This window comes from Thunnus maccoyii, chromosome 4 (assembly GCF_910596095.1).
Source record: "Thunnus maccoyii chromosome 4, fThuMac1.1, whole genome shotgun sequence".
Lineage (NCBI taxonomy): Eukaryota > Metazoa > Chordata > Actinopteri > Scombriformes > Scombridae > Thunnus > Thunnus maccoyii.
This window is the reverse complement of record NC_056536.1, coordinates 30,951,025-30,978,227: the sequence shown is the minus strand read 5'-3', so window position 1 is coordinate 30,978,227 and position 27,203 is coordinate 30,951,025. Positions and strand designations below refer to the sequence as shown.

Genomic DNA, 27,203 nt, shown 5'->3' with positions numbered 1-27,203 from the left:
ATTGATCTCTGAAAACTAAATATTTTCAGAAATATTTTCTATTTTTCTATTTTATAAACAATTAATTACATCATTGGATTATTTAGCAAATGATCTTTAGCTTCAGTCCTACAATAGATGTTAAAGCAAACTGGTTTTGGAACACTAATGACAAGCTCAAAATTTAAAAACGTCTGGTAAAATATATTTTCATCTGTCTGTTTTAATGATTAAAACAGAATTATTATATATTTGAGACACAGCTGTAGTGTTTGTATCTTTCATTTTATTGACTTCGATCTGTAAGAACAAGATTTCGCTCAGCAACGTCGAGTTGATTAAAAAAAATAAAAACTCCCGTCAAACTGTTGCTGAAGCTCATTTTGACTCAGAGTGACATCATCCAACAGCTTCTCTCTCTCTCTCCCTCTCTCTCTCTGTCTCCCTCTCTCCCCCTCTCTGTCTCTCTGTCTCTCTCTCTCTCTCTCTCTTTCTAGGACGGTGACCCTGCAGGTCAGAGACCTCGTAGATCAAACACGCCATGACCAGCGTCAACTCTCCAGCCTGTCTGCTCGCCCGCAACCATTTCTACAGAAGTATGACCAAACACACACAAACACACACAAACACAAACACACTCTGAGGTTGTCATGACACCATTTATACTTTGATACAATACTAGTATAAAATATGATACTTGACACATCTTTCAATATCTTTAAAAAGCCCTCGGCGCACAAAACAGGATCATGTTTTTCCTTTTTTTTTTATTTATTAAATTTGCCTCGGCTAAGTCTAATTAGTGGCACGTGACCGACCAGTCAGGTGTTTGTTTGTTGCTGGAGAGAATATCGTAACCGCCACAGTTACAGTTGTTTTTCTTCCTTGTTGTTTCATCTGTGCAGCCGCGGGTTGAAAATCTGATCATAGATCTGTTTTTTTTTTTATAGCTTTGGTACTTTCGATATCATTGAATGTATAATTAACGGTTATCGTATCATTTAAACACGTGATATTGAAAAAGTATCACAGTATCAATACACAACCTTCACACACACACAAACACACACACAGACAGTAAACTTTATTTTTAAGTCTGACTTTAACTTTCTCCCCAAAAGATAAAACAAATATTTGATCAGGAACAAAGTGCGTTTCATGCATGTGTGCCTGCACGTGTTTCCTTCGTGCATGACTAAAAGGCTTCCAAAAACTGTACGATCATGTGTGTGTGGTTTTTTGTTGTTTTTTTTTTTAGGAGAATCTGCACTGACTTCTGAAAATTTGACCTTTGACCTTGCTGGTTGAACTCCGTGTGCAGAAAATAACATCCTGTTCGTCTTCTTTCAGTTCGCTAACCAGGAATGTCATCCGAGTACTTGAAACTGTATCTGGGAGACAAAAACAAAAAGATTCATCCCAACAAACAAACCATCACATAAAACCTGGAACTACTTTCTACAATAGAAATAGTCCCCATGACAACAGCAGACAGTCTGTTCTAGAGCTGATATTATACCATTAATTATTCAATTAACTGATCAGTTGATCGACAGCAAATTAATCAACAATAATAATACTGATTTCTTGTGTTTCTCAGATGTGAATATTTCTGGTTTTCTTTGTTCTATAACTGTAAAATTGTCAAAACAAACAATTTCACTTCCTTTCACAATAGAAATGAATAATCAAATAGTTGGAAAATGATCCAAAAATTAATCTACAATGACAGTAATCACTCATTGTCTCAGTATTCTGAATAATATCATGATCGATCTTAAGCCTCATAACCAGGAAGACAAGACGTCACCTTCAGATCTGTTCAACTCTGATGGGTGTTTTGTAATATTTTGAGATATTTTATAGAGCAAACAGTTAATTAGAAAACTGAGAAAACAATCTGCATAACAAAAATAATCGTTACTTTCAGTTACTATGTGTTCTGTGGACACACTGACATTGTTAAGTGCTGTGAGCATTAAATACACACACACACAAAAACCCAAAACATCCCTGGTAGAGGTGGAAATCTCAAAGACAGATATCTCATAACCTCAGCAGAAAAAACTTAAACTATCTGCACGACTAGAAACCGCTGGAGGATGAGTGAGACAAAGAACCTACTCTTTGACGCACTGAATACAGAAGTGAAAAAGGGAAAAGAAACTAAATTGCTCACATTAAAAAATGTGGACTCGCACTAAAGACATGCAAATACCTCCCCTGCACACACACACACACACACAAATACTGAGTCAGCACTTCCACAGAGCTACCTACTGCAGATCTGGCTTTGCACGTGACTCACACTATCTGCACACCTTGTTCTCTTACGGTGGAACAAAAAAACATTAAAAAAAAAAACACAACAAAGAGACAGGTAGGAGTGGATATCACCTCCGAGAAACATCTGGGAGCAAAGTCATGCAAACATAAACACGATCTGACCTGAAAAACCACTTTGGTAGATCTCAGAGTTGAGAAAAACATTCACCAGACCGACAAACATGTTTTTGAAATGGACCAGTTGGTTTGGATCGCTGCCCAGAACATTCAGAACATATAAAGACAACCTCACTAATCTTCATGGCAGCTCTTCTTCAAAAAAGGTCAAATATGGCGTGAGGCAAAATAAAATGATGAATATTTCCACGGAGTTGAGTTTCAAGTTAAGTATGATAAGATTAACACAGTTCCTTAAATGCAGTTTGGCTCAGTGTAGCGTAAATAAATAGACTGTTAAAGATTATCGTCATACAAATAAATGTCTGCTTGTCTTCGTAGGTTGTTTAGTTCCTCTATCGGCAGGACGTCATCATGTGTCAGTGCTTTCCGAAACCATTACGCATCACTGTTAAACAATAATGATGTTTGGGTTACAATGATCACTTTGTTAACATGTAGCGTGGGATGAAGTTCCTGAAAAAGTTAGGCCACTACAATAATAACCACAGGGTTAATGTCAGGAGACGATCATTAGTTTAAAAACACATGACTTCATCAGTTTCAGGAAGGATCATAGTTTGGGTTATAATTCCTACGGTCGCTAGAGATCTTTGTCACATGAACGTTTAAGTGTCATTTAGGGATTTGTTGAAACGACTGATGCTGTTGTCTTTGCTCGGTAGGAAAGTCTCAAAGAAATATCCTCTGTGCACAGTGATGGAAGTGATGGAAAATGAAGAACTGGTTAGTTAGCGTGACCAGTGATATCACGAGCAGTGATACTTCCTCATTCAAAATCTCTAAATTGACATTTGTAGTGACGTAAATAACCAAGAATCCAGCCTTAGAACATAACTTTACATCTTCACTTCATATGTTTAGACAAGGATTTCATTTTTTTTTTAAAAACAACCATCTAATATTTTTGTTTATTCATGATTGCAGTTATTTTGGTGGCCTTTAACAAACAACATTTCCCACAAACCCAACACCATCGCAGGTTAAATGTCACGGCTCGACTGTGGAGGAATCGATGGGTTCCAGTTAGCTCAGACACGTCTGTAATAACAGCAGGAAAGAGAGCGCTGAACAGTGTGGACGTTTAAAAAAAACAGCAGAGATTACAGCTAAGACTGTGTTAGGAAGTTACGATGGTGAACGATAAGGTACCCACACTGTGAGCTGTGGTGTTTGTAGTGTTTCAACTTCCAAACAAAAGCGCTGTAGTGGACGCCGCACCCCAAGAACACGATTCATCTCTTCATAAAGACAGATGAAAGACACGCTGAATGACAGATTACATAGAGTTACATATAGGGATGCACGATATTATCGGCACGTAGTCGGTATCGGCTGGTAAAAGCTCTAAAATGAAATATCAGCATCGGGGAATTCTGCCGATTATGAGAGGTCGATATGTCGCCTTCTCCGCCGCCGCCTGACTGTGCTTCCCTCCACGGACGTTAGCCTTTAGTGTTAAAAAAATGACTTCTTAATGACTATTAAACAATAGAGATCAGAGCCAAAGTATCAAAATTTAACAGAATTTATTTTCTTGTACAAGAAGGAGTGTTTCACAATGTAACACGCAGGATGAGGTTACAAAGAAAAAGGCTCCTCTTGCCCAACTGACCCCCAGATGACACGTCCCACCTTGTCTCCAACGAATTTTAACTTCTACATCTTCCTCTTTACAAATATAATGCTGAACTTCCTTTAACCTCAGCTGATGATGTTGCAGAGTTGCAGTACAAGACAGGAACAATTTATCATGATCTAGATAAAATAGTAACACTCATACACAGTTCAATCATAATTTTTATAACAGTTAGCCTCGGCTCTCCATGTGGATCCAACCGGAGCACTGAGCCCCGGTTTGTTATTCAGGTTAAAGTGGGAAGAAGCAGCGGTTGGCAACCAGTGTTTTAGGTGCATTACCGCCACCTTCTGCTCCGGAGTGCGGACCAGAGATTAAATCCTACACATTAATCCTGTCTGTCTAACAAACTCAAAGAAAACTCTACTGCTCCACCAACTTGGCAGGTTCATTAAAGTTTTAATGCTGAGCTCCTGAACTCCAGTCCTCCTAAGTTCCTCCTTCATATATTGTCTTTCTTGATCATACTTAGTATGCTTGCATGCATAATAGTCTCCTCAGCCAGCTGGAAAAAAATGTGTATAATCAGCAATCGGCCACAGTGAGTTGGAAATATGGGCATATCGGATATCGGCAAGAAATCCAATATCGTGCATCCCTAATTACATAAGCTAGCGGGACAGACTTTAGCCCAGATGTGGCGTCATGATTTTGACTCTATAGAAACAACATCATCAACATCCTGTCAACAACCCTGCACTGTTTGAATGACAGGTGGTCTCTAAGCAACAAGCTCTGAACAACAAAGATGGACTGCTTTCCAAAATAACACCACTTTCAAATGTAGGTTAGTTTAACAGCACGGAGGCCAACCACTACAGCGGTTATGCTTGCTTGCTTCTTCCTCTTTTTTTCTTTATTTCCTGTCTTCTCTTCTATCTTTTGTGTCAAAGTCAAATAAGAACGGAAACAGAAAAAGGTTTTTCTTTCTCTCTCAGATCTGCCCCCCATTGCGGAGCCGATGAAGCCTGACTTCAGCTGTCAGAACGACTCTGTCAGACACAAACAGAGACAAGTCACCCTCTGGGTCACAGTGGCAACACCTACTGGTAAACATCATATATATACACACACACACACACAGTGCATGCATAAATCCTTACATACTCAACAAAGTATCTGCTGCTTTAGACTCCTCTGTGAAGGCTTTCGACAAAATTTGAGAAGCTGGCTGCAGAGTTTTGTTTCCATAGTGAGGTCGGCCACTGGTATTGAGTGATAAGACCTGGCTCATAGTCAGAGTTCCAGTTTATCCCAGTTGAGTTGGATGGGGTTGAGGTCGGGGCTCTGTGAGCCTTCCCAACATTTTTGGGAGCACACTAGTGTCAAAAATATCAATAGGTCAAACCACAAAAAACAGCACCAGAAAGTACATAAAAGTACGTGCCAGGGAACACAACATGATTTAGCCAAATACGATATGTTCCTGGATCAACATCCAACATTGTGTTCCTGGATCAACACTGTAATCAACCAATCACAGCCCTCTGACATCATCAGTGTGCTGCTCTGCTTTTTTTTTTTTTTTTTTTTAAAAGAACACGTTGTGCCTGTCAGGAGTGTCAATTAACTGACTGACAAAAAATTAATTGCCAACCATTTTGATAACCAAAAAGCTTTCAGCTGATCAAACAAACAAAGAACACCTGGGGGAGGGGGGGGGGGGGGGGGGGGGGGGGGGTACCAGAAGCTCAAAACAAGAATCAATAGCAACAGCAGAATAAGCTGTTTGGCACTGCCAGAGAGGATTTGGCAAATTTTTCATGGGCACAACCCACATACTCAGCTCTGCTGCTCATCCCACAAATGCATGTTCATTACAAATGTGGCACCATTTAAAAAGGGAAATAAACAGGCTTTCCAACGGGATAAGATTTATTGCCAAGAAGCAACAAAGAAATAATCTACCAAACACTAATTTCCTTACTTTTGTGCTATGTTTATATCAACATCACTAATGTTGTAAATGCACTTCAAACGCATTAGTTTATGACAGCAGTCTGTTGTTAACTAATGCTATCTTATGAGTGTTTAGTCATAATGTTCAGTGAGAGTCCAAACTTCCTGTGTCAAGATCACACACACACACACACTTCACCTTCTTCCTCTCTGCCAGTGTTTATTAGTGATGTGGAGACGGTGTGTAGTGGTGAAGACTACTGGCACTACTGGCCTGTAAGAGCCCAGAATAAATGTTATTATGTTCTTTGTGCAGTTACGAATTTCTCAACCCAGCAGATAACACTTACGACACAGTTCTTACATCTTATGAACTTTCAAAATATCAACAGGTGCATAGAATCGAAGAGACACGGACACTGAGCTGCATTTAGTAATTTACCTGGAACAACCTACATTTACACTATTAAATTAGAGTCCAACAAAGCTGCAGTATACAGTATTCAGTGAATAACGTCCAAAGCGATCATAGTGTGAAGTCATTTAACCATATTTTAGCACTAATAGTAGGATTATCGTGATAATATCGTTTACTGTGATATTTTTAACCTACAATATTTGAGGCGTGGAAGTTTAATGCCGGCACATCCCTACACATGGCACACATGTTGTGTATATATAAAGACATGCCTGTATGCTCAGTAAGTAGGTCAACATACAGCACATAAATATTATGCAATCAACAGGCAGGCAGGACCCTACACACACACACACACACACACACACACACACACACACACACACAGTCAGACTAGAGAGGTCTTTACAGCCTGGTTAAGTCCAACTAGTTTGATTCGGCCTTGTTCATAATTAAATGGCTGACATTATTCCATATTTTTCTTACTGTCAACACATTTAAAACCAACGACGCCTGAGTCCATCTCTAAATACTTTCTGATTTCCCAACCCCTGTCTGTTGCACTCAGCCCCCAAGCTTATTGGTTTCTAATGTAAATCTTTAAAAATGGCTTACAAATAGATAGTTTCTTTTTTTATTAAATGAGAACAACAGCTGGACACTGTAGTTTGTAGCAAACGTTACTCAAACAAGAGTACATTTACTGTACTGGAAACTATTTCCAGCTGTGTATGTGACCTAGAAAAAATGTGCAACGTAGGAGGACAACCTACCACTCGACTCCTAAAATGATCCTTCTATATCATAAAATAAAATATTAGAATATAAGAGCATTCATTGTTGATTTCTTTTTTGTACATTGAGCATATAAAACAAACATCTGAGACTATTTTTTGTTGTTTTAGGACTCATATGAGACTCTTTATCTTCCCCAGGTATACCAGGAACCAAAGGATTATGGGTCAACATTGCCCTCGGCTCATCTTCTTTTAATTTCCCCACCTCCAAACCAACCAACCCTGCTGATCGGGGTGTCAAGTAGAAGGAAACGAGCGCACCTCATTGGTTCATTGACTGAAAGGAAGTTAATAAATCACTTCCCATGATTCAGCCCTCTTGGCTGCTCAGGATTTGACCCGTGTGGGTCAAAATGGACAAGAACAGACAAAGTGGACGAATTCCAAGAAAAGACACTTAAATATGACTGTAGCAGACAGTCAACATCAAATCCTGTTGGTCCTGTGCAGAATTTGGATTACAAATATGAAATCAGAAGCATCAAGAGCAGTCAAAAAAAAAAGTTACCTTGAAAAAGTTGGATTTTTGTAAAGACTTCTCATATTTTCAACCACTTGCAGCCCTTTTATGGAGAAACGTAGCTGAAAATGTAAATGTATTGTACAAACTGTCATTGAAAGTGAAATTCAAATTTACATTGTTTCAGTGGGTCATTGCTGTTAAAATTTGTTGTTTGCAGTGAGCTGTTTTAGCTCCAATCTCATGTTTGATCTAAATGTAACTGAGGATAATAATAAAAATGATGGATTTCACAGACTTGCGTATTAAAATTGGACTTATTTGGACAGAGGTGTGTTTTGGTTTTTGGAGGAAGAAGACTCTGCTCGTCTCTGACCTCCTAAAAGAAACTACGGCATCTAAATAACACAGCGACTCTGAATCTGCTTGTGGGTAAAATGCTGTTGTACGGTTACAAATTCAAACTCAAAGAGAAAACAGCGACTGAGATCGAGGTAGAGGAGAGAAAATCAGCTCCTTCACTCCCACTTTGATGACCCTCCGAGCACCCAGTGACCTGGAAAAACTGCAGCGTGGGATGACGAACAGCCGCTCCGCTCTTCAAATGAGCCACAGAACAAATCCTCTTTTCAACCTTTCAACTCATGTCATGCAGAGAGGCCACTTTGCAGCAGCGTAGCCCATTGTTTGTCTTTCCTCTGTTTCATAGAGACAGACAGAGAGACTGAGAGGGGTGAATAGGGGACAGCGGTGGTTACACAAATCCATTTTACAGTCAACTGGGAAAATCCTCGCGTCAGGGTTTGTGCTGCACTACAGTCAGCAGGGAGATTTTTCTCCGCATGTCAGGAGAACCTTTATAGGTCAAAAGATAAAGGGGAGTTTTTATGGAATTGTAATCTGGGGGAACTGCAAAAGGCTGAAAAGTTATGTGGTGCTTGCTTTCTCAATTGTCATCACCTCCCAGTGCGAGTATGGAGGCTTCAGTGGGCTATGGGCTTCGGGTCAAGGGCACTGTGATGACCACCCCCCCCTCCCCGGATGGACTTGGATCTAAATTTGGTCAGAAACTCCTCAGCTGTTTGAACGCAAGATCTCAACATAAACTGAAGGGTTTATAGTACAAATCGATGTTTTAATTCTATTCTTTTCATTACAGCTTTAAGTATCCCTGTAAAGGGAATGTATGCATCAGCTTATCACCAACCAGGTCCACAGATTAGGGCTGCAACTAATGATTTTTTTCATTATTGATTAATCGTTTGGTCTATGAAATGTCAGAAAATGGCAATTGCCTGAAGCCCAAGATGGCATCTTAAAACAGTCTAAAACCCAAAGATATTTAATTATCACATACCACAAAGAAAAGCAACAAATCTTCACAATTAAGAAGCTGGTAACAATGAATGTTTGTCATTTATACTGTTAAAATCTTAAATGATTGTCAATTATCAAAATAGTCTACAACAGATGGAAATAATGTTGCCAATCACAAAGCTAATAAAACAATCAAAGGCTACAAGCTTAAAACTACATGTAATAAATCCATAAAATATCTAAATTTACCTGTTTTTTTTACAGCAATGCAGCCAGAGTAGCTGTAACATAAGATGTAATGAATATAGTACCATGAAATATAGAGTACAACATAGTACAAGGTTACACTGAAAAAAGACTGACTATGAATCACAACTATCAACACTGCTGCCAAGGTGAGTCATGTTATTCTGAATGCCGGTTAGCAGCACAGTCAGCGATAAAAAAGTGCAGCAATAAGCTCTGTGATATGTGAGTTTTGAAATTAGCGTGAGAACATAAGACCGCAAAAAGTCATGTGTCAAAAAAAACTGTAAATTTATTTGAGGGATCAGATTTATTCATGTGATTTCACAATATAGACATTTCCTGCAAGCACACATCAAAGCTCATCACAGCAGAGACTAGGAAGTTGCTTGCCAAACCATCATTACATACAAGACAAACTATGCGATTGTGCATTTAAATATGACTTTTTTGGGTGTCGTTTTTTTGTTTTTTGGAGGAAGAAAGCCAACTGCTGATCACTGACCTCCTACAAGACACCAACGGTATCTATGGTGACACCACAGCAAAAAACACATCTGTTTTTTTTTTTTGTTTGCATGGGCTTCTGACACCAACCACTCATTTTGTTTGTTGTTTAGAAGAAAGGTTCCCAAACTGGGATCCACAGACCACCAGGGGTTATTGAGAGGGCTGCAGGCAGTTCCCAGCAAAAGGATAAATAGATTAATCTCACTTTTATTGCACTAACTTCCAAGGAATGTATCTTCTTAGAGGGGATTCTTTCAGACAAAATCCTCTAAAACACGGGTCTGTGATCTATTGTGCATCTATTTTGACATGGAAAAAGTTTGAGATTGCCTGGTTTCGCAAAATCCTGACAGTGCTGGATTTTTCTAGTTTTAATTTATGTCCATTGCTCACTTTTTGCCTCTCTCATCATGTCTTCATGTCTTTCTATTTGGAACACTCAGAATTTGTAAATCTGAACCCATGATTTGAAAGTTTTTGTTGTTTAATAAATGAAATTCTGAATGAATATTTTACAAATTTTTGCTGTGATTCCTTCATAAATGTAATAATTAAATATATACGTAAGTATTAGCCTACTTAATAGTTATAATAGTATGTATATTTATAATTTTTTTTCATTGTTCAACACAGGCCATTTCAGAAGAGGCATTAAGTATTTGACAATAGAATAGAAAGAATTCTATTCCACTTTGATACAGCACTTTGTAGGCGGGATGTTTTACTGGCATAATTAAATGGGACCTATTATGTTAATTTCCAGCTCTTTATTTTTATTCTGGGACTCCACCAGAGTAGCTTTGCACGATTCACAGTTCAAAAAACTCCTTTATCTTTTCCTGGCCCTTTCTGCAGCCCCTCAGTTCAGCCCGTTTCTAACAGGCAGTCTTCGCTCCTGTCTCTTTAAGGACCCTCTCCCCATGAGCCCACTCTGTTCTGACTGGCCAGCTTTCCGGAAGCCTGCCGAGGGGCAGCTGTATCAGAGTTGCATTAAGTTACCGCTGATGCAAACCCATCATTTCCTGCTTTACTGCTTCACTGCTTCAAATTAAAAGCTTCTAAATGACTAAATAACGGGAGACATATCGTGAAGAATTTACAGGAAATGAAACATCCTCACCAAGTTAGTGCAGCTTCGTTAGCAGCGCTAAAAACCAGTCGACACAACAACACATGGAGATATTTGGAGCCCTTTGTTCAGCAGATCAGTTCTAATGCAGGCGAATACGACAAGTAAACTACTTATTTTTCTTTGCAGTGCTGTGTAATGGAAAAACAACCACAGCGTGCCAGTTTGACTCGAGTCATGGGTCAGCGTGACTACCCCCAAAATAATGGAAAAACACCATAATGTTAGCACTGCAGAGCAGATGACCATATGAAGACATCCGTCACGAGCCAATGTCATAGACCCCCCATGTTAAAATGTCCAACTTTACAGCAGAAATAAACACGTTTACACGTACAAAAAACGGTGTTGGTCTCTTCAGCTAATCTTCCCGTTCCAGACTACTGCATGGGGGTGAATTTTTATATAACTCACTGTTTAAATTTTATTAAGGTGCCTGTCCAGCCTGAGTTCTTGGCTGCTCATTGCTCTGTCTAAAGTGTCACCGTCCTTATCCTTGTCCACTGTGGTTTGGGCAGGACTACTGTGCAGCCTGATGTGTTGCTCAGGGTGGTGTCTTAGAGTTTCCTTTTCTGCTGGTCTCAGGTCCACCCGATTACGCCAGTAGAAGATCCCCTCCACATCCACCAGGTATGATCTGGGGCCCACCTGTTGAAGACACACTCCTTTCCTCCACCTGCCAGTCCTGTCTCCAGGTAGAGGCTTCATTCTGATACCTTGACCAATAGACAGCTCAGGCAGATCTCTGGCTGACTTGTCGTACTAGAATTTGGCTATTTGGTGTTTAGCCCGCAGCTTTTCAGGAACTCCATGATTGTGTCAGAGACTGGGAGAGGAGTCTTCAGTCTCTGAGCCAACAGTCTTTCTGCTGCCAGTCTTTGATGCATGCCCTCTGTGGGTGTGTCTTTGCCTTCTTGTCTGAACAGATCCATGCTAAAGATCTGCCATGGCCATGTGGGGAGTGCACGTGACATTGTTTCTCTGTTGTTCATGTGAGTATTCATTGCATGCTGAGCACTGGCTCACATAGTCCTTGATCTAACCTTGCATGTTGGGCCAGTACAAAGTGTCTCTGGCCTGTGCGAACACAATGCTCAGGCATTCCTATTCGATTTGTGCATAATTTTGTTCTGTTTGTGTTAGAGCCCGGGATGCAAACCCAACTGGCTGACCATCCTGTAGTAGACAGCAGCCAAGTTCTTTCTGGCTTGCATCACTCTGGATGGTGACCAGCTAGGTCATGCCATAATATCTCAGGACTGGAGCTGCTGTGACCAGGTGCTTGATTTCCTCAACTGCTGTGTCATGCTTAGGTAGCCAGTGCCATGTCACATCCTTGGCTCACATCCCTGAGAGAGACGTGGCATGAACTTTGCAAGGTAGGTCACAAACCCTATGAACCGCTGCACTGCCGTAGCGTCTGTGGGGTGGGGCATTTCTTGGATTGTCCTGATTTTTTCTGGGTCTGCCGTGAGTCCCTTTGCTGACAGAATGTGCCCATGGAACTTGACTTCTCTGACTTTGAACTGCAGCTTCTTTAGACTCAGTCTTAGCTCAACTTCTCTGCACCTCTCCATGAGTGCTATCAGCTTTGTATCATGATCCTGTATGGCAGCCTCATCTGTCTCCCCGCAGCCAACTATTAGTATGTCGTCTGCAATGGGTCCTACCCCATTGAGCCCTGCCAGTAGTTGGTGCTGTTTTCGCTGGTATGCTTCAGGGGCTACGGATACACCAAATGGCAGCTCCAACCAGCGCTTCCTGCCCCAAGATGTCCAGAATGTGGTCATGTAACTGCTGTCCTCGTCTAGTTGACACTGTAGGAAGGCATCACGTGCATCGACAAGGGTGAAGATGCGAGCCTTGGGCAGTTTATATAATACATCATCAAGGGCTGGCATTATGTAATGAGACATCCTCAAAGCTTGATTGAGTGACATAGGCTCAATACAGATCCTGAGTTTCTCTGGCTGTCTGACTATCACCATGTTGCTAATCCACTTGGTGGGCTCTGACACTGAGGCCAAGTGACCCTCTCTCTTGTGTTTGTCCAGCTGGGCCTTAACTGCATCCCTGAGTGCCACATCCAAATTACGTGGGGAAGCTTGTACTGGGGCTATTTTCCTGCCCAGCTCTTCCCCTGGGAGCAATTCAATGGGGCCACTGAAGACATCATCATGGGTGCTAACGAGCTGCTGTTTGGTTAGGGGCTGTGTGCTGCTATGCTCTACCTTAAGAAGCTCCTCAGGGATGGTGAATTTCATTAAGCCAAAGCGCTCGTTGGTTTAGCCTGACAAAAGGGGTCTCTGATTGCTTCTCACTATCTCAAAGTCCAGTTTATGTGCTTTGCCCCTCACAACACATTCCATCTGTTCCGAATAGAGCATATTGTTTGGCCTGAGTACAGTACTAACTTGGTTTGGCGCGGTAGTAGCTTCACCTCAGGTGCCAGTCTCCTCTTGTCTTTTATGCTCATCACACCACATATTGCCCCTGAATCTAGCTGACATCTCTGAGACTCACCACTCATTCTTAGATTGGTGAACCATTTCCTCCTGCCTGAGGACTGGTCCTATGCTCTCAGTTGAGTAGAGGTGGTCCTCAGTGTTGGTCCCGTCAATGACCTCGTGTGCCACAATGTCTGTTGTATTCAGCTGTCGTATGGCTTGGCCCAACAATCCCTTATAACATATGGCTGTAGCCATCGATATAGTAGCCATCAGTATCTTTTCAGTTTATGAAAGTTAACTGTAACAGTTTGGTCGCCTAAAAAAATTTTGTTCAGTGTTTCGTTGTACTAAAAGACCCTTTCAGTACATTTTGTTTTAATGGTTTTAAGCCTGTTTTTCACTCGCAAAAAATTAGTATTAGCTGCTGGACTATAAATACACTGTGCTAACCAAGCTAGCAGCTAGCATTAGGGTCAGCTCCACCCTCTTGTCCATATATGGTCACTTCTGGCTCCAAAAATCCAAGATGGCAACGGTCAAAATGAAAACTCAAGCTTCAAAACCAAACGGGAGTCCGCAAATTAACGGGTAATATCACTGTGGCTACATACATTATTTTTTTTTTTACAGTCTATGCTTATAATACGTCCATGCAGCAGATACCATAACATCAGCCACAAATATCATATCCACCAACAGCATTAGATGGCCAGTGACATTGTTGGGCAGCATCATAGTTTTTAGGCAAACAAAAAGCGGACCAGGCCAAGACATCCACTCACACAAAAACACAAACTAAGTTAGCATAAGCAGCCCTTACCGTGGTAAAGTGAAGGAAGGGTCGTCCTCGCTGATGGTCTCAAACAGCAGGAACAGAAACTCCTGATTTACGGTTTAAAATGGCGTTTGCAGCTTGTTGATATGACCAACGGTCGATGAACGGTGTAGCTGCTAGCAGCAGTTAAAAGCGACACAAACATTAATATTCCTCTATAAAAACACCCGTATTGGTAGCTTGTTTTGTTTATATAATCCTGCACTAGCGATAGTGGTATTAAAAAGAGTTTACAGTAAACTCACAGTAGAGTTGATTGGCAAGTCAAAATAAGCAACAAGCAGCTGCATCACAAACACAATCAGAGGGCGGAGAACTGACGGTTTAAATAACCCGCCTCATTATAGAAGGTGCGTTTAATGGAGAGTTTAGAAGCTAAATATGGTCTGCCAGGTCAAAATAATGACGGACTTTATTAATAAAAAGAAACCGCTGTCAAGTTCAAACCAACTGATAAAATGGCATGAAAACCCATATGACCAACCTCGTAGTAGACAGTGTGCTTGAGATGATTTGCATTAAGTATATTTGACTATCTCCCCTTCACGTTGGGTGTACTGAACTGACATTTTTCTGTATTGTCTTCCAGAAGCACCCTGCAGCAAGCTGTGACCATTTTGTGAACATCTATTTATCAGTGCAGGCAAAATGTAAATGAATTATTGCTTCATTAATAGGCCTACATCATCTTTTGCCTTTCTTTCTTTGTGACTGTGCACAGCAGAGAGTAAGGGGAGCATGAAATAAATGCTGCTGGACTCCAAACCTGTGGCACTGCAAGCAATTCACAAGTTGATTTTACATTATCAACATTCATTCATTCGTTTTGTAACCTCAGGAAAGCCTCGGCTTTCGCTAGACAAATAATTCTGAGAGGAAGTTGAAGGAATGTGAAATTTGTGTTGACTTTGGAAGCAGAAACGCATCTAAAATTTGTCCCGTTTCACAAATACAGTTGAAACTTTTAATTTGAAAAGACAAAAAAGAAACAGATTGAATTGATTTAAGCCAAATTGGAGCAGGAGTGTTTTTTGTTTTTTTTTAAAATCCATGTGAACTGCTGGAACCAGTTTCCAGATGTGATGTGTGTTTAGACACTGTGCCAAGAGTTACACAACTCCACATTCTGGGTTTACCAGCGACAGTTGGGAGGATGTGAAGCACTGCTCTTTCTGTGTTTACTCTGTTCCTGGAATAGCCCTGTACAAAACCAGTCAACCACTCCCTGGCAAACAGACACTTTGTCCTCCGAGGTCCTTATAAGGCTTTTTCAGCCAACAGCTATGGACGCATCACTTAGTCATTAAAAATAAACTGGTGAGCATCTTATTAACAGTCAAAATCATGTTCTTATGTGTATTTTTGCTTTAAATTCAGTGTATGAGAGGAACAAAGAAGTAAACCCAAAACACAGAACATTAGGCTGCAAGAGTCTACTTTATTGCATTTGCAATCACAGGGTGACAAAAGTGAAAAACATTTGACAAAAGGCGTGTGAATGCACCACAGTGTGTCAATGCACCACAGTATTACAAACACAGAACAGTACAAATGTTAAAAAAAAAAAAAAACAAACAGGAGCTTATCAGTTGCATCATCGTCATTTTTTTTTTTTTTGTGAATTTTTCAGTTCTTTTTTTTTGGTTGTCAATAAAAAAAACAAGGTTACAAAACAAAAACAAGTAAGGCAGCCTATACTACAATGAATTAAAAAAAAAACAAACTAAAAACTAAAAAAAGGTTGTAAACGGGACATCCTCCCGTCACCTAGCATTGGTCGCTGGTTGGACTCCCCCCGAGGTGCGGTGTGGATGGGTGTGACGCAGCGGGATCAGGAGGAGGTGGGGCTTCCTGCGTCGCTGCTCTCACTCACCTGACGTCGCATCACCATCTCCCTGGCGACGCAGGTGATTTGACCATTCGTCACCGCACCTGGGACCCCCGCCCTGAGGGAGACGAGAGATAGAGATATATTTAGATTGAGAAAAAAAAAAAAAAAAAAAAAAAAAGATTCTTTATACTGCGTAATAGAAAGGGTGGTTTGACTTTGACGCTGTGAGATTAGGACCAGGATTAGAAGAAACAGCATACAGTGGAAGCGTTAGGGGATGAGTCAGCAGCGTGTGAGTGTGTGTGTGCGCTTGTACTTACTTCTGCTGTGCCTCCTCAGTCAGAGGGGTCATCCCTGGCTGCTTCCCAAAGAAGAAACTGGACCACCAATGGCCAGAGTCCTGCTTGGGGAGTCCTGTGGAGGCAGATAATGAAGGCATGAGGCTTTAAATTATTTAACCTACTTTCTGGAGGTTTGAATTGTGAAGGCAGCTTTCTTTTATTTGTTCATATTTACTTCCAGAGCCAGATTTGCGAATGCAAAAGCCTTCATTAACAGGCGTCACGTGAACTAATTTGATATTTTAACACTCCAGGACAGTGTGGATTAAGGTTTTAACATTCCTCATCAGATTAATCTTCATTGTGAACTGAGGAAAGTACCAGAAACTGTAGTCTACTGGGAGTTGTTGTAGCGAGTGTTTGAGTTGAGTGTGTGCGTTTCATCAGACACACACACTCTGCGGGAGCTGTGACTCGGGTTTCCCCTCTCAGGACTCAGCCGCGTGCTTGGCTCCGTGTCAAACAAGACTGTCTGACAACTCAATCGGCGACTGAGCAGCTGCATTTATATTTACAGTACGACTGCTGTGTGCCGAGATTAGCTTCTAGGTCAAATTATTTTCAAATTGGTGTCAGCGAGGGACACGTATATCCCCCCCCCCCCCAAAAAAACTATTTGACAGTCATCCATGTGGACTAGTCTCCTGCCTGCCTGAATGAAAACATCTAAAATATTCCTCTTATGCAATTTTTTGTCATTTCCAGTTCATTTTAATTCCGTTACACAAAGAATATAAACAGTAACGAAAGGCATGTGCCCCGAGCTGTGTATATATGCGCACACATTTTTCCCCTTTCACCTACTTTCATGTACAGTACTCTGGCAGAGGGAGTATGTGTGTGTGTGTGTGTGTGTGTGTGTGTGTGTGTGTGTGTGTGTGTGTGTGTGTGTGAGAGAGAGAGACAATTTTGGCACTGACACCATTAAAAAGCTGACCGAGTGGTTAAAGCAGGCATGACAACTCAACCCTGAGCCAGCACTTAACTGGCAGCACAGATGGTTTTTACATAAAGCTACACTGACACACTGATCCAGGATTACTGGTGAAGTCAGCAGATATTAACCGGTGCTGACAGTGATACTGGTCCACCAGTGGGGCTGAAAACACACGTGTGCCAAGGGCTGGGATGCTTTTTTATGCTAACACTGATGGCTGAATCCTGAGTGGGAGTGGCAGGTTAAAGAAATCCCCCCCCCCCAAAATCCTGAGAGAAAAGTGAAAACAGATGACTTAAAACTACTTTCCTGCTGGATTAGAAAGAGCCAGATCAGACTAGAACAACCTGAGCTAGGTGTCCGGGATGACGCAACTGTTGGGTCTGAGGCAACAGCTGACTCAACCGCAGCAATCCTGAGGTTTCAGAAACTGACGCTCTGCTCGCAATATTACCAGATCAGTGAGCGGTGGTGTGACGTAGGTTGAGCAATGCTACTATCTTATGAAATCTTTGCCCAAACTGCACACAGGAAATGAGCGAGTTGGAAAAAAAAAACAAAACATTTAAAACTCATGGAGATTTGCTTGGATAGACATCTGGATGTGGCCCAGACACGCCTTCTTGTTGCTGCTGCTGCTGAGCAGAACAAACTGTTCTGTCCAAAACCACAAATGATTCATTTTTTCCCCCAGTAGTGGATGTGTTCTATCTTGACGCTGAGTGCTTTTATTCCTTGACCTGAAAACCAGAAGTCAGAAAGCTTCTTGGCTGCATCTTTGATTCAGTTCATCTGAAGCACTTTACTAGAGTTTACCCAATAAAACCTTTTATGTACAGTAGGACAGATGTGTCAGTGAAGTAGTGTCTTGATAGTGAGTTTTCACTTCCCACAAGGGTTTAAATTGTGTACAAAGACTTTCTCAATGTTCTTTTTTCCATATATATATACACAAACACTCACCTGGATGGTGCGGGATGACCTCTCCGCTGTACTCCGAACTGCCACAAGAGCTGCTGCTGGACGTAGAGCCGATGCGCCCTGCGGGGAGAGAATGAGCAGAAGGAGGTGAAAAAGTGTTTGGTTTAAACACAGTAAACCAAATTTAAACATGTGAAATGCAACAGGTAGAGAGGAGCTAACTCTCTCTGTTTGGAATCCTGGTTCATTTTGCATGGATTACACTGAAGGGTTCATTCTTTGAGCCTAACGGAGAACTTGCATTATATGTAAACATTCGCCTAAAATGAGGAAGAGTGCATCAGTGGGTGGTGGAAAATTAAAATCCTTTTTCCTCTGGTTATATAACCCTCGCCTGAGGGACGAGTCCGAAGCTGCAGTTCACACTTCTCATTTGATTTACTGAAACAAAGTCTATTTAACTCTCCAGGGAACAAATATTCACACATGCAGAACCATATATGATCCTAAAGCCAAAGATAGTTAGAGATTAATGTGATGCTACTCCCTGATATGGGAACAAAAAGGACAAAAAGGAAGGGTGTTGTCCTGAGAAAACTTCCTGTAATTTTTCGCCTCATTGCGCTGCTTAAACAAGTCTGGCTGGAGGAACCGTTACTCCACCCATCACTGTTTACAGTCTCGGACAGTTCATGCACGTGTAAAGACAAATTGTATAAAGCTCTTTATACTTCAGCTTCCCAGACTCTGATGAATTGCCTCAAGTGATGTCACTTCCCACACACACTAGTCATCTTATAAATGCCACTGTGACTCATTATATTTTTTAAGCACTTTAATGATGCTTTATGTAGCAGGAATAAAGTGTAAATCCAAAGGCAGAGTAATCGTAAGTCACCAGATAGGAGGAAGGTGTTAATTTGACCCAGTGTACCGATGTGATCGGGGACTAGAGGGAGAGGGACTCACTTCGGTAGTAGTCAGTGGTCGCCACAAGAGAACCGCCTGCTGGAATAGCTGCCATTCTACTGTTGTTGGTGGCTCTGTGCTGTGCTTGATGGAAACCTGGAAGGGAAAGGGAACAGTATGAGCAAAACCAGACTGACTCATATTAATCACCAAAGCAGTGCAGAGATTTCTTCATACTCCGGAAGCCAGCAATGATGATTTCACAATAGAATTAACTGAGAGTTATCTAATTTCAATCTTATATCTATAATTATCTTGATAAATCATTTTGTCATTGATTTATATTAATGTATAATTAACCAATTACTGAAATTAGGGCTGCAACTAACAGTTATTTTCATTTTTGATCAACATTTCTCACTTGATCAAATCGTTTGGTCTATAAAATGCCAGAAAAAGAGTTAAAAATTCATTTTGACATATTGAAAATCTATTTTTTTGTCCAACCAACATTTCTAAACTCAAAGATATTCAGTTAACATATTGAAACCCACACATTTCACACTTAAGATGCTGGAACCACAGAATTGTTGGCACTTTAATGTAAAGAAAACAATCTATTATTAAAATTTAGGACGACAAATGATATGGTATGGTTTTCTTTTTCCTTTTTTGATTAATGGTTTACTACAGCAAGCAAATGTTTGGCTTTTCCCCCCGTCCCTAAATGACTTAAGCAATAAATCAGTTACTAAAATTGCTGTAGATTAAAACACTAATCGTTTTAGCAATATTCATATGCAAAAAAAAAAAAAAACACAAACAAAAACAGCCTCAAAGACATCACTGACTCCGGCTGTGTATGGCAGAAAAAAACACACTCGCTGCTTCGAACAACATCATATATGATACAAACAAAACTGTAAATTAAATGCATATAAACTGGTCATTTCTCACGGCCAAAATACTTAATTTATAGAACCGGAGAGGTTAACAGTGTTTAGTCAGCAGGAGAAACTGGTAAATCACGTCCACTGCTTCAATATAATGGCGTCACCCCATGTTATGCAGGGGTCTTGTTTACATTAAGACTGTCACTGCACCAAACCGACATTTTGCTTGTTATTCTGTTTCATGACAAGCGAAACGATGTTAAGACATAACTCAAAAGTGATGGTGAGTATAAATGAAATATGTCTTAAAAAGGAAGATGGAAAAAATAAACGTGTAGCTGGTCACTTCCTCTTTAACCGAGGACAAAAAGACAAAGACAAAAACTAAATCTATACTGTTGAGTTGACGTTTTACGTGTTGACACCACTGGTGATAGGACGGTTGGTGTTGGTTCAAATGAAAACCAGAATACAGCGTGACTTAACTACAAACCAAATGTTTTGTTTTAACGTTTTTTCCCCAAACAAAAGCCACCCTAACAGTTAAGGTTATGCAACTGAAGCCATTTAGCACTTTAGCATTGTTAGCTCGCCCCCTTAGCAGGAATCCCCATCCAAACAACCCTTCCACCACCATTTTATAACCCCCCACACCACAACAGCACAAACCCCCTCACCTTTCAGGGACCCAGACGTGCTCGATGTTCAGTAGCACCCGATTCAACTCAGTCAGCGAGGCTGGGGGAGTAAACGCTAGGCGACGGGGCCCATTTGAAAATAAGTTTTGGGTAAATATAACCCTCCAACGTCCGAGCGGATAATAACGCTGTTTCTTTCTGGCTCTAACCGGCTGCGCGTGCTTTTATACAGAAGGGGATAGTGACGTAGCATCAGTCGGGGGCGGGGCGAAGACTGCTCACCCGCCCTTAACTTTTTTTTTTTTTTTTACATCTTTATTTGGTCAATAAACAGAAGTACAGTCCAAACATTGAGCTTTTACAGCTTTTCATATTATAACACAAAGCATAAAGACATAAAACCGTATCTTATTTCACATGTTTCTCTGAATTATGCAAAAATTAACTCATATTTGTCATATTTTCTTATATTGATTGACATCAACCCTCCTACCCCCACCCAAAATAGATATATCTTGAAAAACGTACCGGATTTTCCTGTTTCTTGAAAATTATTCATCATTTATACAACTGTTCTGCCATTTTCCTCCTCCTCTGACAGTGGGGATTTTTTTTAAATTTCATTTCATTATCCATCACATCTGTTGTATTCGTAATATTTTCATATTTTATATTGGAGTGTATATAATTAAACCTTTAATTTAATTCGTTTCTTTCCCCTTTGATGCCTCTTTGTTTTTGTATTTTGATTTGGATTTATGTCAGGTGGCTGCTGTGGCATTTTAGATCTATCAATCTTTAACTTTATCCTCAGATACTAAGTTTCCAAACTTCGAATCGTGGGCGGCTGGAACAAACTCTTTGTTGTAAATTCAACCATTATTTGCAACATTAGGTTAGATTTTATTATCATTGACATTGGACCTCTCCCTGATGTTGATTCATTTTGTTTCACCCGCTTTACCGTATTTATCAAAATGTATCAACAACATGTGATGCATACTGTTTGTCTTCATTGTTTATAGATTGCTCAGTGTAAAAATCCACAAGTGACTCACAGGTGGGGGTTGTTTTGCCGTCTTATTACATTTTTATGTTTTTTTTCCTCCCTTGTTACAATAATTTTCACAATAGTTAGTCTGGGTCAAGCCTTTTGTTACCATGTTTCTCTGTATTCTTCAGCCTACATGTCGCACAGTTAAAGGAAACAGGGCTCAGTGGTTTTCATAGTGTCACACAGTATTCTGTCTTATCACTGACTGTTCATTATATTTGACTATCCACGGAGAGCATGTGTCTAACCTGAACACAACCCCTGTACGAGCAGCGCTCTCTCGTGGTGAAACTCAATAATTGCAGCACTCAGTTAACATCAGGGAAAAAAGGTGATTTGGTTGGTGGGAAAAGACGTTTTCAATTGATAAAGGAGACATACGTGGGTATTTTTGTTTGTTGTATGGCCTATATGTTGAAAATCACACAGTTATTACAGAAAACAAAACAGATAGTGCCAAACAGGGCGACGGTGTGATAAAACTTGACTTTGAAGCGACACAAAAGCGGTGCGTTGTCGGCAGGATTCGAACCTGCGCGGGGAGACCCCAATGGATTTCTAGTCCATCGCCTTAACCACTCGGCCACGACAACCTGCCAGGTGCACTCAAATCTCGCGATACCGACTGATACGACTCATTGGTAAGTTGACTCCAGTTTGGGAAATCATTGCTTGCCCTTCTTGGCCTCTGATTGGCTTGACCTGATATCGTTACCCTAACTCTAACCAATCTCACTCCTCATGCCTAAACCTCAACCAATCGGAGGCAACGAGCCAATCAGAAGCAGAGTAGGGCAGGTCATGACTTCATCGTGGGAAAAGAAATTGACCTCCTGTTTCGAACATGAAGCCCAGGAGTATAGAAGCACCATACTCTATTTAGAATCAATGTAAGTTCTTTGATGAAGCCTCGAGTTTGCATTTTGACGGTCGCCATCTTGGATTTTTGGAGCCAGAAGTTCGAATTTGACTGCACTTACACTGTATGGGTAACTGTGATCATGCTAATGCTAATTTTTGCTAGCGAAAAAACAGGCTTAAAACCGTTATAGTAAAAATGTACTTACCGGAAGAAACTGATCATCCGACTCGACCCACAATGTTCCAATTAACTGACCTGATAAATGATGATAAGTGACCTGAAAACACACCCAAATAGCCACGGTTACGGCTATACTCAATGAATCTGGCGTTTCGCGTGTTACCTTACCTAACCAATGTTGTTACCATGGTAGCGACTTGCACGTGACGTCATCCACATGTCACTCAAAGCGGCTACGGTTATGCATACCTTTAAACTTTAATAAAATTAAACGAGTGAGTTATTGTGAAAATTAACCCCCCTGTACAGTTGTCTTGAGCGGGAAGATTAGCTATAGAGACCAAAACCGTTTTTTGTACCAGGCTGTAATCATGTTTATTTCTGCTGTAAAGTTGGGCATTTTAACATGGGGGTCTATGGGGACTGACTCACTTTTGCAGCCAGCCTCAAGTGGCCATTTGAGGAACTGCAGTTTTTGGCACTTCCGTGATGGCTTCATTTTTCAGCCCCGGAGGTTGCTGTCTGGTAGGAGGCGAACACGTTATGGCTTTAGCTTGAGTTCGAAAGGCAAGGATCGAAAAACAGTGGCTGGACAACGTTTCCTTGTGGTATAGAGCTGGATAGAACCGTATGCCTGTTATATTTAAATACGCAGTTGAGCCCCCGTATCTTCAACTATCCCTGGTGGTCTAGTGGTTAGGATTCGGCGCTCTCACCGCCGCGGCCCGGGTTCGATTCCCGGTCAGGGAACAAGTTCTTTTGCGGCTTTAACAGCCAGATTGAATCCGTGGCCACAACTTGCGTTATATGAGTTAACGTATACACTTGATTTATTTTACACTTGATTGGTCTGTCATGGAAACTGGTTATTTTAGTTGAACGATACTTTTTAATAAGCCCATATGAACAATGCAGTTTTATTTTCTCTTAAAGGCGAGTGAAGAGGACTGACAGGGTGGATGGACAACACATTGAATGAATATGATAGATATGAAAGATGTTCTTTCCTGCCCTTTATACTGAAAAGAAACATTTATGTAATATCTGGAATGTACAGTGAAAATGCTGTACCCACTAAATAAATTCCCAAATTATTAAATATAAATTTGTCCCAGTCATGATGTAATATTTCTTACAAGTGTCTTTGGGGCCCATCAAATCCAAACCAGACCTGTATTGTTTGACACCTCTATGACGACTCTTTTCTGACTGAATTTCAGTGAAAAATGTCTTTAAATCCTTTTTATTTTGGACTGAAATGCAGCTTTCAGAAACATAGTTAGAATTTTAGATTCTAGCATTTGCGTCGTCTTTACACACTTGACAAACTGAAAGGATAAATTCTGTACCACCTTTGGCAAATTTGAAATATTGACCACAAAGAACTTCTTCACTTAAAGGAATGCTTTATTGATATCCAAACATATACAACAAAACCAAAAAAAAATGTTTTTTAATTCATTCACCATGATCTTCCAAATCTGATCCCTTTTAATATTCTACATCAGCTAGGCCCAGGACCTAAATAAAGCTATAAATACTCTACTGTCGTCCAGCCTCTGCAGCCTCGTCATGTGCTGCACTTCCTGGCACCCAAAACTAAAAGTACATCATCATCATCCTTTTCTATCCGTCATATCTCCCCAAAAACCGATGCAGCTTTAAACAGGCGGCGGCTACACTACAAAAACAAGTCCATCTGAAGTCATTTCATCAGGATTTCAGTCTTAAAATCTTAGTTTTCTTTAATAACGGAGTGTACAAGGTGAAATAATTTCCCTAACAAGGCATCATATGAGAGAAATGTCCTCAACCTTCTAAAATTCTCCACTTTGTGTCAGAAAAATATGATTTTAGAGGGAAATTCTCAAGCAAATGACTTCAGATTTACATTTCTTGTAGCGTGCGTCTACATTTCCAATCTCGGCGAAGCGGAAAGTGAAGAGACTCCATGAAGTTCAGAGGCAGAAAGAGAGATTTTTGTAACAGATATTCAAACGTTGGCAACTTGTTTTTTTTTTTTTAACTGATGGCAAATTAATTGGAACAAAACAACAAATCATCTCTAAAGTCTCACCTCTACACCGACAGAAGCCAAAAAAAAAAAAAAAGAATAATTCACCTAACAGGAATATATTAACTACCAAAATGATGAACACAAAACAAATAAATCAAGAACAAACATTTACTTTATGACACACTGACGACAGTGTTGAAGCAGTTTGATGGGAAGTCGTGATGAAGCTGTTTTTTTTTTAATTTCATGTTTGTTCATATTAAGCCCGACAGTCAGGAGTTATTCTGGTTCATCTGGCCGCAGTGGTTTAAAAATATTCTGCATGTTTCTCAGATCTACAAGGCAGTTTAAACCTTCCTAAATTTGGTTTAATGATCCAAAAAAAATGTTTGTACCCTTTTAAAATGCCTCGATAAGCAGCTGGTTGACGTTCTGCTGCGCTGAGGTCGAGCCGGGACACAAGAGCAGCATTTTGGTGGTGGTGGTGGGAGGGGGTGGGGGGGTATGTGGTTGTAAAAAGGGTGAAAAAAGGATATTTGGCAACACTTCCACTGCCTCAAAAAAAACAACAAACAAAAAAAAAAACCCTACCATGATCAGATGACTCAAAGTTCAGCAACATTTTTGAGACAATTTTGGCAAAAGTTCCCCCCAGAACAGTGACGCAGGGCAACATCTGGTAGCAGTTAACTTCTTGTTTTGGGAAATTTTAACCACCAGAGGCAGTGTTGCCCTTGTATCAACTGGTAATATAGTGCCAGACAGACTAGACTTCAACCTTCTGCTCTTTTTTTCATGTTCAGGAGAAAAGTGGCGGTGCTACACAGCTCTCTGTGTGTGTTTTCAGGTTTGCCGTCACAGTTTCTGAGGCCGTTTAGTGTGTAAAGAGCTTCTGTTTCATCACCAGGCGGCGTCGGTGCACAGCGTTACAAGCGAACAGTGACCTTCTGTTAGTTTGGCCTCGTGCAGCGTGTGTGTGTGTGTGTGTGTTATAAGGGCAATTAGTGTGTGTTAAGAGGAGTGCATTTGTGTGCATTAAAGGATCAGGCTGGCAATTTTTCTTTCTTTCTTTTTTCTTATTGTCAACAAATCTCATGTTTGGATCCAAACCAACAATGAATTAATCTACTAACAAGTATCATGTGTGTATCTAAAGCCTGATATATCTTATTCCTCTGTGTCGTAAACCTCCGTTATCGTCCAAAAACTATTATAAACACGTCACACCGCTGCACTGGGTGACACCTTTGTTTGAAAACGGCTCTAAAGATTAAAATCAGCGATCATTCAGCTTGCAGAGAGTAGTTCTGTGTAAAGCAGACACCACTGAGCATGTGCAAGAGCTTTACACAGAACTACTCTACACGGACTGGAAACATGATGCTGTTATTAGTCTTTGGAGCCGTTTCTAAACAAACTAACATCTTCACGATGAAGGAACATGTCACCCAGTGCAGCCGTGTGACTCACTGATGTGTTTTTAATAGTTTTTGGACAATAACGGAGGTTTACAGCACAGAGGAAGAAGATATATCAGACTTTGGAATCACAGACGATACTTGTAAGTAGATTAATTCATTGTCGGTTCGGCTCCAAACATGAGATTTGTTGACAATAATGAAAATATAGAGAATCATGAGCCGTATCCTTTAAGAAGTTGCTGGAGTTTCTACGATGGCAGCATGTTTTCATCAGACTCTAAATATCTCATACTAACTGCCCCCCCCCTCCTTCCTTCCTTCAATCAAACCGATCTGTACAACTTTAATAAAAAAAAAAAAAAAATCTAATTCTTTTCTACCAGCTAAATTATAATAAAGAGGTGAACCATTTAAAGTGAGTAAGGCCGATAGAGAAGCGTTGACATTCACCAGGTAGTGTACACAGCAAAGCATCGTCTCACATTGAGTTCTGTGTGTGTGTGTGTGTGTGTGTGTGTGTGTGTTAAAACACCAGGAAGCGAACCGCAGTCAAACCAGAGTCATGAGAAACACAGTCCGAGAGGTTTCAGAACATTTTTCCATCCTTAAGAAGTGCTTTGTTTTAGTTTTGACTTGCAGATGGCGGAGATACGACGCTGCTGCAGCACATCTCACATCAAATGAAACCAGTTCAGCTTTGTTCTCTTCTCGCTCTGGTCTGATCAGTCTTGCGCCCAGATGGGTCACAAAACCACCGCAGCTCGTTATGAGTCAGTTTCAAAAACATGAACCAACAAATTTAAACAGACCCCCCCCCCCCCCCCCCCCCCCCCCCCCGACAATATCTCATATCTGTGAAACTGACCCACATCTTTGTTTTCCTCGTGTTTTCAGTTTGTTTTGCCTCCTGCTGCTTTTTTTTGTTGTGTTTTTTTTTTTTAACCTCCCAACCTGATTACTACCATTCAGCAGCATCAGTGACTATATTTATTCATATATATTTATACATATTGATAAAAGTTATGTAAAAACATTATGCAAAGCAGTGTAAAATAGT

The 27,203-nt window shown here is 40.6% G+C and overlaps 1 protein-coding gene and 2 non-coding genes across 4 annotated transcripts; 1 reads left to right on the top strand and 2 right to left on the bottom strand.

Moving 5' to 3' along the window:
• Nucleotides 1-15,805: 15,805 nt before the first annotated feature.
• Nucleotides 15,806-22,858, bottom strand: ppdpfb (pancreatic progenitor cell differentiation and proliferation factor b). Of its 2 annotated transcripts, none has more exons than XM_042407962.1 (5): nucleotides 22,734-22,858; nucleotides 19,142-19,237; nucleotides 18,215-18,292; nucleotides 16,294-16,387; nucleotides 15,806-16,088 (listed from the first exon to the last, which is right to left on the bottom strand). In XM_042407962.1, the coding sequence occupies exons 2-5, from the start codon at nucleotides 19,194-19,196 to the stop codon at nucleotides 15,974-15,976; spliced, it is 342 nt and encodes a 113-aa protein (XP_042263896.1). In that variant the 5' UTR covers nucleotides 19,197-19,237; nucleotides 22,734-22,858; the 3' UTR covers nucleotides 15,806-15,973. The 2 variants fall into 2 exon arrangements, with proteins under 2 accessions (XP_042263896.1, XP_042263894.1); XM_042407960.1 differs by lacking the exon at nucleotides 22,734-22,858 and adding an exon at nucleotides 20,652-20,826.
• trnas-aga lies at nucleotides 22,178-22,259 on the bottom strand. Its single transcript has one exon. It is a non-coding gene; the product is annotated as a tRNA-Ser (tRNA).
• Nucleotides 22,859-23,386: 528 nt separating the features above from the next.
• On the top strand, nucleotides 23,387-23,458 carry trnae-cuc. Its single transcript has one exon. It is a non-coding gene; the product is annotated as a tRNA-Glu (tRNA).
• The last annotated feature ends 3,745 nt before the right edge of the window (nucleotides 23,459-27,203 follow it).

Excerpts from the sequence above, each read along its gene's own strand:
- ppdpfb (XM_042407962.1), bottom strand. The coding sequence starts at position 19,196 with ATGGCAGCTATTCCAGCAGGCGGTTCTCTTGTGGCGACCACTGACTAC. Across the intron at positions 16,388-18,214 it reads GGTCATCCCGCACCATCCAG|GACTCCCCAAGCAGGACTCT; the intron begins GTGAGTGTTTGT and ends CTGCCTCCACAG. Across the intron at positions 16,089-16,293 it reads ACTGAGGAGGCACAGCAGAA|GGCGGGGGTCCCAGGTGCGG; the intron begins GTAAGTACAAGC and ends CGTCTCCCTCAG.